Raw genomic sequence first — 12,018 nt, 5'->3', positions numbered from 1 at the left:
GGCGGTGGAGTCTCACATTACTCAGGTACCGGTCCGTGGAAGAATAAAAGATCGTGAAACTGGTCCCTGGTTTGAAAAAGGTTGGGGGCCACTGCCCTAAAGGACGTAATAAAAAAAAAATCTAAACAGTTTCTTTCCAACGCAAGAGCCTTTATTCTACAAATGGAGCAAGATAAGGCTCAGGCAGAGCTTCCCCCAAGTGGAACAGTCTCTTAAGCCCAATAAGAGAAAAAGATGTAGGCAACACACCCAATCAGTCCAGAGGGAGGTGGCTGCTAAAATCAGAGCTACGGCTCTAGTCCCTAAGAAGGCAACTCAGCTGAGTTGAGGGCAGAGAAGCGCAGACATGTGGCCCTGGAGAGGCAGTTCAACAGAACTATTCGACAGAAGGGAGTGCAACTACAGCATGTTTCAGGTGATACCTGTGGGCTCCAGCCAAGCCCTCCCAGGGAGGAGAAGTTATCTATGAGCATTTCCATCCACCATCCTGGTCTCCTGAGGCTTTTGCAGAACAATCAGATCCTCAGGATCTCAGCAGATCTGGGCTCTATTTCCGACAGGCTTCTGGGCCCTATGCTCCTCCCCCTCCCTCCAGGCCTCGAACCTCTTCTCAATCTAGGCCTGAAGCCACTTCACTCCCACAGCAGCGGGCCTTCGGCCTTCTGCCTCTACTTTTGAGCATAGACCAGGGGATATCCATGATGTTGTCTCATTGGCCATTAGGCAGGGATTGGCTGAAGGCTTCAAGCAAATTCTTCAACCTCTGGAAAGGGTTCAGGCCTTTCTCCATTCTCAATCTATAAGTTCCTTGCCTCATCACCCTGATTTACACAGGCCCCAGGACCTCAGGGCCCATTCTTCTCTTCCAGAATGGGAGGCGGCTGATGAGGAAGGAGGGGCTTCACCATCTGAACACAGTTATTCTCTTTCAGAGCATGAAGAGGGCGAGATTTTTGACCAAATTTTCAAAGGAAGAGGATTTTCGCCCAGAGCAGACATCCTCTGCATTGGTCTTCAAACCTACTCTCTTCAGGCCATTACTCAGCAAGGCCTTGGTCCCTGCCAAGCTGTCGCCAGAGGAAGTGGCTCCCGAGCCACAAGGAAATCCCTCTAGCCAAGTGGATTCGCTCTTCTCCAAGCCTGTAGTGCATGCAGAGGTTTTGCCTTCTCTCACTTTGTTCCTGCACATGGTCAAGGAACAGTGCGCTTCCCCTTCGGCAAGTCCTCGCCCATCTTCTCTGGATAAGTGTTTCTACAACGTCAGCGCAGCCCTGGACAATGCCTTGGCAGTGCCTTCTGTTGACATTCTGGTTCTGGCCTCGTTCTCATCTTCTAGCACTCCCACAGAGCCAGAAGATATCCTGAAACCAGATGAAAAACATTCCAAACAGACCCTCAAGCGCAATCACCAGGCTGCTGCATGGGCTGTTCGGGCTTCAACATCAGCATCCTTTTTCACGAGGGCATCCATACGGTGGCTGCGCCAACTCCAGAATAGATTGCCTGCCTCTGACCTTCGGTCTCACCAAGACCTTAATAAGATTATTGCGGCGGCAGAATTCACTGCAGATGCCACTCTCAATTCTGCCAAATTTGCATCTAGGGCCATGGCATCTTCAGTAGCAGCAAGAAGACTGTTATGGCTTCGAAATTGGCAAGTGGAGTCACGCTGAATATGGAAGCTGGCTTCAGTTCCATTCGCAGGCGATAAGCTTTTTGGCGGTACTCTGGAACCTTATCTCATCAAAACCAGAGATAAACGTAAAATTCTCTCTTCCTCTGGGAAGAAAGCCAACTATCGCCCAGCTCCTTATCACCTCCTGCCTTTTGAGCGGAGACCTCATCCTGTTTTCCCCGCTCTCAGAGGCCATACTCCCAATGCCAAGACCAGCGTGCGGAAGCATCTGGCAGGCAACAACCTTCTACTGGTAAATGGCCCTTTCGGGGGGGGTCATTTCTTCCATCGCTCTAAGCAATCCCTCGTTCTCCCCACCCATCTGAGGTCGCCTAGATTTCTTTGCCTCCAAATGGGAGGAGTCAATGATGGACACCTGGGTGCTCAGCACTATTAGGTCAGGATTACAATTTGACTTCCTAATGCCACCTCCAGAAAAATTTTTTATCTGTCCTGTCTCTCGGGACATTTCAAGGCAAGCCCTCATGAATCAGGCCATTCAACACCTTCTTGAAATCAGAGCTATTCAACCTGTTCCCCCCTCTCAACAGGGATGTGGGCTTTACTCTCGCCTTTTCATTGTTCCCAAAGTCTCGGGGGTGGGGTGGGGGTGGCAAGCCATCCTTGATCTAAAATTTTTCAACCAATTTGTAAAATACAGGCAATTTAAAATGCAGACTTTGCATTCTATTTTAGAAAGCGTTCGGGAGGGCGATCTCCTCTCTTCCATTGATCTCACGGAGGCTTACCTCCACATCCCCATTTGGCCTCACCATCGCCTGTTTCTCTGTTTCTGTTATCAGAATACCCATTACCAGTATCAAGCACTTCCCTTCGGCCTCTCATCGGCTCCAAGGGTCTTCATGAAGGTTCTGGCAGCATTGATGGCATCTCTGCATTCTGTTCCAGTGAGGATCCAATGCTACTTGGACGACATTTTGATTCTGTCCTCCTCCATCCATGTGGCCCATCGGGATCTGCAAATTACCCTGTCGTATCTCTAGAGCCACGGATTTTCCATCAACACCAAAAAGAGCCAGCTCTCCCACAACCAAATTGCAACACTTGGGAGCAGTCATCGATACCACATCGTGCCAGGTTTTCCTGTCCCCAGCTCGTGGAAAGAGCCTTGCAGAGATCATCAGCCAGATCCAGCAACATCAAGCTGTCCCCCTGTCGCTACTGTCCAAACTTCTGGGGAAGATGGTCTCCTGTATTGGCATCGTCCCATGGGCTTGGCTCCACTCCTGACCGCTCCAATGGTTCCTGCTTCCCTACCAACGAACAGGACCCAGCCACTCATCCATCAAGATCCCACTCCCGCCACAAATCTGGAGATCTCTCAGTTGGTGGCGTTCCTCCTCAATCTGGAAGGGACTGCTGTTCAGGGTCCCAGACAAGCTAGTGATAACCACCGATGCCAGCCTCCTGGGTTGGGGTTCCCATATGCAGGGCCAGATAGCTCAGGGCGTTTGGTCAAGGTCAGAGCAGACCCTTCCCATAAATTGGCTAGAGCTCAGAGCCATTTTTCTGGCTCTCAAGCATTTCAGGCACTCTGTGACCGGCTCTCATGTTCTAAGACCTTTCCCTCAGATTCGGAACACCGGAGGCAGATCTCTTCTCCACTCCTCAAAACGCCCAAGTCACCAGATTATTCACCAAATTTCCATGCCAGGGAGCGGAGGGGACCAATGCTCTTGGGCAGATGGCCCAAAGGTCTCCTCTACGCCTTTCCCCCGCTTCCCATCATTCCGGCAGTAATTCGGAAGATGTTGGAGGAACGAGCGGAGTTCCTCCTCCTGGCACCCTATTGGCCAAGGAGGCCCTGGTTTGCGGACCTGGTCAACCTATCTGTGGCTTCTCCTTGGAGGATCCTAGCCCATCTAATCTCCCTTCATCAGGGGGCTCTGCTCCACCCAGAGCACCAGTGGCTCAAACTGACCATGTGGCACTTGAGTGGCAGCTGCTAGAGGAGGCTGATCTTCCAGAAAGGGTCATCCTCACTATCCCGGCATCTCGCAAACCTTCTACAAGGCACATCTATGATGCCCCCTGGAAGGCCTTTTCCCGATGGTGCCTTAGGGAGTGTCTCTCTCCTGCTTCAGCCCAGTTGGCAGAAGTTCTTAGATTCCTTCAACATGGTCTGGAGAAAGGTTTGGCCCCCATCACCTTACGCAGGCAGGTTGCGGCCCTCTCCTCGGTTCTTTCATGGGGTTTGCTTCCTTCCTTATCCCATCACCCTTCAGTCAGGAGGTTTTCGAAAAGGGCTTCCAACCTGCACCCACTGGTGGTTCACAGGTATCCTTCCTGGGACCTTCATGTGGTCCTTAATGCCCTTACGAAGCCCCACCTTTGAACCCCTTAGAACAGTGTCTCTCCATTTCCTGACTCTGAAGGTAGTGTTCCTCGTTTCCATCATTTCAGCCAGGTGGGTTTCCGAGCTCACTGCTCTTTCCATCAGACAGGACCTTTGTTCCTGTCACGATGATAGGGTTGTTCTCCGTCTGGATCCCTCATTTATTCCGAAGGTTAACACCTGGTTTCTGCCCCGTCCCTCATCATGACTTAGAGCGGCAGTGGCACACACTAGACGTAAGAAGGGCTCTTAGAATATACATTAAGCACACTTCCTCCTTCAGGAAGTCGGAAGCCATGTTTGTTTCCTTTTTCCCTTCTCACTTGGGGCACAAGGCCTCTTCTCCTACTATTAGCAGGTGGGGCAGGTCTTGCATTGAGCAGGCCTACAAAGCTGTGGCCCTTCCGGTTCCCCGAGGTCTGACGGCGCACTCTACCAGAAGCGCAGCCACTTCTGCTGCCTGGGCAACCCAAGCATCCTTGAAGGAGATCTGTTGTGCGGCCACGTGGACATCCCCATCTCCTTTCATCAGACACTACCGTCTGGATGCCTTTGCCTTGGTGACTGCAGTCTTTGGCAGACGGGTACTTCAACAAGTGATTCAACAGTCGGTGTGATGAGCCGGATGAGGACCCGCCCGTGGACATGCAATCTTTGGTATATCCCATCCTGGGCTTTCGATGCAGCATGGAGGAGAATGGGCATTGGTAGAAGTTACCATGAACGCCCTTTCTATCTATGCTGCAAGAGAGCCCAGCCCCTCCCTTGATTCGTCCGGAGAGGGTAAGACATATTTCTGCATTCATTTTGTGCTTTCAGAGACACTTTTCAGTCTGTCAAGTATCTTTGCCAAAGCTGGGGTCTCTCCTGAGGGCTGGCTTTTATATCTTAGTACAGACTCAGCTAAATGACATCATAGGAAGGAGTCAACCCATCCTGAGCTCTCTTGCAGCATAGATAGAAAGGGCGTTCATGGTAACTTCTACCAACGCCCATTTTGGCAGGTGAGTATTGACAATGGCAATATTGCCGCATCTGTTTGTTTTCATCCCTTAAGCTAATTATTGTGCAATACTATGTTTTTGTGTAGGTGCTTCATAGTTTGTAGTTTATGGATAATTATGCTACAAAGGTTTTTTTCTTGTCTGGATAAAATTGTGTGTCTGTGCCTCATAAAGGCTTCTAATTTGCTTGTAGCAGCAATTTATTGTTCATAAACCTTGAAAGTCCCATTCTCTCTATTTTTTTAACATTAATACTTGAGAAGAGCAGGAAAGTTTTACCGGCATACTGTTCAACAAGAAGGCAGTTAAGAATTGTATCTGGCAAATTTGTCACAATTGAAATGCAAGTAAGGAGAAAAAAATAAAACATTATTGCATTAATATAATTTCCAGATGCATTCAATTCTGGAAAATTGCCATCACAAGTGGTCTTAAATAACAACTTCTAAACTGGAGAAAAATAAATAAAAGTTAGAGGTCAGGAACAGTAACTGATTTCTTAAAATGACAACTATTTATCTTACCTCAATCACAACATTTTATAAGGTTCAGACATTTTATAAGGTTTTTTAAATCAATTTGTGATCCCTTGCTTCTCTTTTTTCCTTTTTTATGTATTCTACATGCCCCTTCCCCCAAATCCTGTTATACATGGGGAAAAAAGAAGGATTGGCTGTCATAGCTATTTGATCATAGGATTAGGAGACTTCCCTCTGGGAGAAACCAGGAAAAATGTTTATCTAATAGTATGTTGAAAAATATACTGCTTAGTTATATTGTAATGAAGTTGAGCAGATGTAAACATTTTATTGGAAAACATCAAATTCTGCCTGTAATTTACATATTTTATTAGTAAAATATACTGAATTAGTAGTATATGCTTTATATATTATAGATAATCATGATGGAATTTAAGTTAAAATTCAAGGACTAATGCTAACCATTATGAAAAAAAATCACAGTATTTCAGTACCTGTATCATTTAAAAAAAACAGTGACTCTTAATGTTCATGTTAGATTGGTCTTCCCAATTTCTTGTTCTTTATATGTATTAAGGCTTCAACTGTATAAAAGGTTATACGTTGGGAAAACTATTACAGATAAGTGCTTAAGTCAACTAGTGCAGTTATTTTAGCTTTTGGGTTAAAACCTTGAAAAGCCAAGTTATTCTGTTCTTAATTATTACTTCATCATTCAGCTAATTTGATGTCTATCTCTGAAAAGACAGTTTCTACAGTATTGTTTGTCAGCCAGCTACAAATCCATCTGGTGGTGATGTTGTCTATTCCACATTTTTCTAGCTTACCAAGAAGTAGATTTGGTCTACTTTGTAAAATGCCTACTGAAATCTAAGTATACTATGTCCGTAGCATTTTGCTGGTCTACTAGTGACTTTATCAAAGAATGAAATTAGGTTGGTTTGGAATGATCTATTTTTAGCACGGTACAAACCCTGTGCTCCAGAATTTTTGAAAGATTTGGTACAATGGTCTGCAATAACATCTGCCAGTTCGTTCAGAACTCTGGGATGTAATCTTTCAGGTCCCAGTGATTTATATTCATCAAGGTCAGATAGGTATTCTCTTACCATTTTCTTGGTTTATTTTAATTTTTATTTCTAATTTGTCTTTTACAGTAGCTTTTTTGGTATGTTGGGCTATCATTTCTTTTTGCGTGAAGACTGAGGCAAAGAATGAGCTAAGCAGCTCTGCTTTCTTCTTATTGCCTGTTACTTCCTTGCCATCTTCTCTGTTTAGTGGACCAACTGTTTCCTTGACTTTTTTCTTTTTATTAATATATTGAAAGAATTTTTTATTATCTTTGACTTTTGTAGCAAGCCTTATTTCATTCTGAGCCTTTGCTTTCCTGACTTCATCTTTACATGTTCTTGTTATCTGCTGATAATCAGCTTTAGTTATGTGTCCCTCTTTCCATTTTCCATCCTTGTCCTTTTTGTCTTTCAGTTTATCAGATCTTTGTGCAGCCATGGTGGTTTCTTCTTGAATTTCTTGTTTTTCTGTTTCAGTGGTATTGTGCTGGATGAGCTTTTATGAAAACATTTTTCAGAGTTTCTCATGCTTCTTGAGTTGTTTTCCCTTTAGGATTTTCATCCATGGAATCTTTCCTAGGGTCTCTCTGAATTTGTTAAAATATATATTATAATACGCATGAGTGGAAAGTTAGGTATTTTCCAAGTCTTTGTGATTAAATCTGTCCAATTAGTATTGTGAATGGTTCAGAATTACATGGCTTGTTATCCAAAATATCTGCAGGCATTGCATGATTTCTCTGTTATGTTCTTTGTGTGTGTGTTAGTGTGTGTGTATAATGTTAGATTTAGAGTTGCCATTTTATGAGTAGGAACTTTCACTTTATCTCTTAATATTTTCACTTTTACTAGTTATAAGGATTTACAATACTTTGAATTGGGGTGAAGGAGGCTGTGGAGAGACTCAGAGAAAGGGAACATTGTGAGTAAAATTGAGTCTCAATTTTACCCAATTTTCATAATTAGTGTGTATGTACACACACACACACACACACCCTCTGTATGTATATATGCACACATATTAATTGGTGGTAAGATAAAATAAGCAATGAGAAGAAGAAACATGAGAACATTATCATATCTTATTCCTCACATTTTATATGGCCCAAACTTTATCATCTTCCCCTGAAACCCTGTTTAGTAGCTGCTTATGTAAGATTATAGAGCAAAAGTAAATAGTGCTTTCACTGAATTAAAAACACTCTGCTCTTATGTTTTCAGAAATATGGCAATAACTGGTATTATTCAAATTTACATAATTTCTATTTGTTTTCCACCCCTATTTTTTAAAAATTACAGGCAGAGGATTCTTGTAAATGTAATGGCTGGAAAAACCCTAACCCACCTCCTACTCCACCCAGGGTAGACTTGCAGCAATCTGTTGTGAGCCTTAGTGAACCATGTCGTAGTTGTAATCATGCACTAGGTAAGATTTTTTTTTTGTTTGATCTTTTTCAGAAATATTTTTGTGAATATTACTGCATACAGTAGGGTTTTCCAAACTCTGAGAGATGTACTTTCCTTGGCAAATGCAGATTGAGTCATGGGAAGATGTAAGTCAAGGGGAAATGTGAAGAATGTTTTAAATACAATGTTACAATAAAATCATTTTTCTAATTTCTTTCGTTATACAGATGATCCTCAACTTACAACCATAAATAAGCACTACATTTATGTTGCTAAGTGAAGATTTTGAATTTTGCCCCATTTTACTTTTACTTTTTACTTTTACATTTACTTTTCTTGACATACTTGTTAAGTGAATTACAGCAGTTGTTAACTTGTAATACGGTTATAAATTGAATCTAGTTTCCCATTGAGTTCACTTGTCAGAAGGTTGTAAACATGATCATACGACCTTGGGATACTGCAACCATCATATATATGAGCCAGTTGACAAGCATCCAAACTTTGACCGCATGATCATTGGGTTGCTGTAAAGGTTATAAGTATGAAAAAAATCACTTTTTTTAGTGACTTCGAACTTTCAGTAAATGAAAAGTTGTAAGTTGAGGATTATTTGTATTGTTTTCATTTTCGTTGGTGTTTATTTTGGTATTCAGATTTTTAGGGGAGGGATGTTAATTAAGATTACACTAAAAAGAAATATGAAGATAAAATTTGACGACTCCATGTCAAAGAATATATGGGGATATTTGGGTTTGTGTGTATGCATATAATGCCATTTTACTTATTTCTATAACTCTTAGTGGTATATCTAAAAATACGCTGCAGATGAAAATAGTGTAGCAAGGAAAGACTGAGTGAGTAGTAATTCTTTCCCTTCCCCAGCATGGTATCATTCAAATATATTATACTTCAACTTCCAGAATCTTCAGATACCATCACAAACATAAATCACAAAATCCAGATGATATTAAGAATGTATTTTATTTTGCTATTGCTGTTGCTATGCTATGCTATGCTATGCTATGCTATGCTATGCTATACCATACCATACCATACCATACCATACCATACCATACCATACCATATTATATTACAATAAAAATACAAGTGCGTATATAAGTACTATAGTTATATGTGTATTTTAATAAGATGAAAGTTGCATTAAAGCTATTTCAGATAAGTCATCGGTCCTGCCTCTAAGAGTGATAAAGCAAGATTATAACGGGAACCTATGTCATACTATCATTTGGCTTGCATACCTTGTCAAAAATAGATTGTGTAACTAGTATTCCATTATATATTGTGCTTTAATTAGCTAGTATCTGCAGCTTGTCACATTTGAAAGTGGATAGTGACATTTATTATAGAACAAGGCCACTGAAAAAATGGATTTTAATTATATTTGGTGTCAGGAGCCAGAAGAGTGTTCAAAAGTACTACAAGTTTGTTTCATGCTACATATACACAAGAATTTGAACCATTAACGATCAAGGTAAATTGGCACCAGATCAGAATAAACTGACTTCAAGGCGGGGCTAGACTTAGTTCTCTTACAGGATTGTAGTGATTCCAAACTGATAGTATGTTTGACCCTGCCCTTGGGCTCATCTTGATCATCTCCTATGTTTAGCTTTGCAAGGATAAAAAGACGATGATGCTTTTACAAGCAAAAATCTGAAAACTTCTGATTTAAAACAGATAGATAAATTACTGAAGATAGGAAATCATGATAGAAATTTAGATTTCAGAGTTTAAAGAATCTATTAAAATGACAGCTTAACTAATTTCCTAATTAGTATCCAGCTGTTGCCTGATTACAACTACCATTTATTAAGCTTTTAAATAGAAATATTATTTTTGTTAAATGATATTAATATTTTTTTTTTCAAAAAAATTGAATGAGTTGTTAATATACAGCACTTGAGCATTCTTAGAAAATCCTGGTAAAATTTAGTGGAGTTTTTCATTCCAAAATTTTCCTAGAGAAAATGGATCTTTGATTAGTATTTATGAAATAAAATTGTATCTGAGAAGGAAATCTGTAAGAAGGAATTTATTATATTTGTAAATTGTTAACCAAAACATTCTCCTAGTAGCAAACATGCCTGCATTATGAAATGTATAATATTAAACATATAGTAAAATATCAATCCCTAATATAATTTTTTTTTAAAATAATTATTTACTATAGTAATAGAATGGTGCTTGTTCCTACAAATAAATCTTTTATTAACTAAACAAGGAGAAAAGCTAAAAATGATTCTGATCATTATTGTAAACAGCCTGTTCTGGGGGAAAGAATGCATTAGTAATTTTCAGAGCTTGAACAGGCTTTACCAAATGTTTGTTCCAGGATGATATAAACAAGTTTGACTCTTGCTAGTTTAAGATTGGCATTGTGTTGTTAGGCTCCTCAAACCTATGATTTCTCCAAGCTGAATTGAAGCCTATACATAAAAAGAAGGCATCAGACTGTACTATATATTTTCAGTGGCTTGATCTTTTCCTTGAAAGCCTAAGATTTCCTTGTTTGTTTTAGCCGCTCATGTTTCCCATTTGGAGAATGTCTCAGAAGAAGAAATGAACAGGCTGTTGGGAATTGTGTTGGATGTTGAGTATCTCTTCACCTGTGTTCACAAAGAAGAAGATGCAGATACCAAGCAGGTTTATTTCTACTTATTCAAGGTAAATTGAATGTTTTTCTGTTTAGAAAATACATTTTCAGTTGCAACTGTGACCTCAAATGCACTCATCTAAGCCACACATACAACCACGTAGAAATGTTATAAAAATAAAAGTATGAAATTGTCACATTTCATTATCATTTTCCAACTCTTTTCAACAGCTTTTGAGGAAGTGTATATTACAGATGGGGAAACCTGTTGTGGAAGGATCTCTGGAAAGTCCCCCATTTGAGAAACCTAGTATTGAACAGGTAAAGTATACATGCAGGCATCTCTTAGTATGATATTACGTTTATCTAATAGTTCTTTAAAAATAGAAAAAGAGTCTATGGCAATACAAATTTTTTTTCCTTAGGTTGACCAGGAAAGGAAGCAGTCATCATAAAAATTCACATTAGGATAGCTTTGCCTTTTCTTACACCAATAGGCATTGTAAATCTATTGCATGTATTTTAGAATTCTACTTGCATTTTCATCTGTATGTTATAATGATTATCTTTAGTTTAAGTAGTACTCTTCTTAATGTATTCTTTTGTACATGTCTGCAGAGAGGCCTTTGTATTTTAGTTCAGTGCCCCTGGAAATTGGATGGAAAAAGCATCTTGTAAATTGGAAAATCCACCATTAGCAATACAAAAGAGGATGTTTAAAAGGAATCCAGTAGCTGATACAATTTGTATCACTACAAGAGCCTAGGTAGGTAGCTGATATTTTTAGAAACTAAGGTGCTGGTTCAGGAAGGTAACTCCTGTTATTAGCTGAGATTAATATATTAGCATTAGTTAAATGTTAAGCATTTAATAAGCTTATTGTACTGGAATGAGGTTTAAAATTATATAGGAATTTTGGTTGTTTTAAGCACCCATTAGAGAAGATTGATAATGTCATGAACAAATCTGGATTATGTCATATTATTTTGACCAAAGTTACTTTGGCAAATGCAGTTTGGATTTCATATATGAAACTGGAGCTGTATTTATTACAGCCAGGGAAGATTCACTAAGATGGTCTGATATGGAGAGTAGTGGAAGATACAGGTACAAAGAGCCATTTGAGTTACAATAATTACTTGAGATCGCAGTTCCCCTTCTCTTTTTGTACTTCTCTATACCTTCAAGTGAGAAGAAACATTGATGGGGGAAGGGAAGGCTTAAAACTTTGGATGCAATATTATAAACTACATTTACTTACAAACTTTAGCTCATGACTCCAGAATTATAGTTTTAAATACTTGGGTGTGTTTTATAAAATTGGGGACATATGGAGAGCACCTTTAGACGTGAAACTTGTCTTCAACTGAAGGACATCATGGTTTATTATACAGAATTTGCCCATCTGGT

General features: G+C 40.3%; 1 protein-coding gene across 5 annotated transcripts in view; it reads left to right on the top strand.

Moving 5' to 3' along the window:
- KAT2B (lysine acetyltransferase 2B) overlaps nt 1-12,018 on the top strand; it is a 97,127-nt gene that overhangs the window by 26,299 nt on the left and 58,810 nt on the right. For 4 of the 5 annotated variants that reach the window (XM_087945066.1, XM_026673556.2, XM_026673557.2 and 1 more), the window contains exons 2-4: nt 7,884-8,010; nt 10,534-10,679; nt 10,840-10,929. In XM_087945066.1, the coding sequence (XP_087801192.1) occupies nt 10,575-10,679; nt 10,840-10,929 (195 nt within the window). In that variant the 5' untranslated portion in view covers nt 7,884-8,010; nt 10,534-10,574. Of the gene's footprint in view, nt 1-7,883; nt 8,011-8,042; nt 8,138-10,533; nt 10,680-10,839; nt 10,930-12,018 lie in introns of those variants that run through there. The other variant, XM_087945065.1, reaches the window with a different exon arrangement.

Source organism: Notechis scutatus, chromosome Z, assembly GCF_049901735.1.
Source record: "Notechis scutatus isolate UNSWTSFEM ecotype Mainland chromosome Z, rNotScu1.2, whole genome shotgun sequence".
NCBI lineage: Eukaryota > Metazoa > Chordata > Lepidosauria > Squamata > Elapidae > Notechis > Notechis scutatus.
Note: the sequence above shows the minus strand (reverse complement) of the source record. Positions and strands in the feature narration are given on the sequence as shown.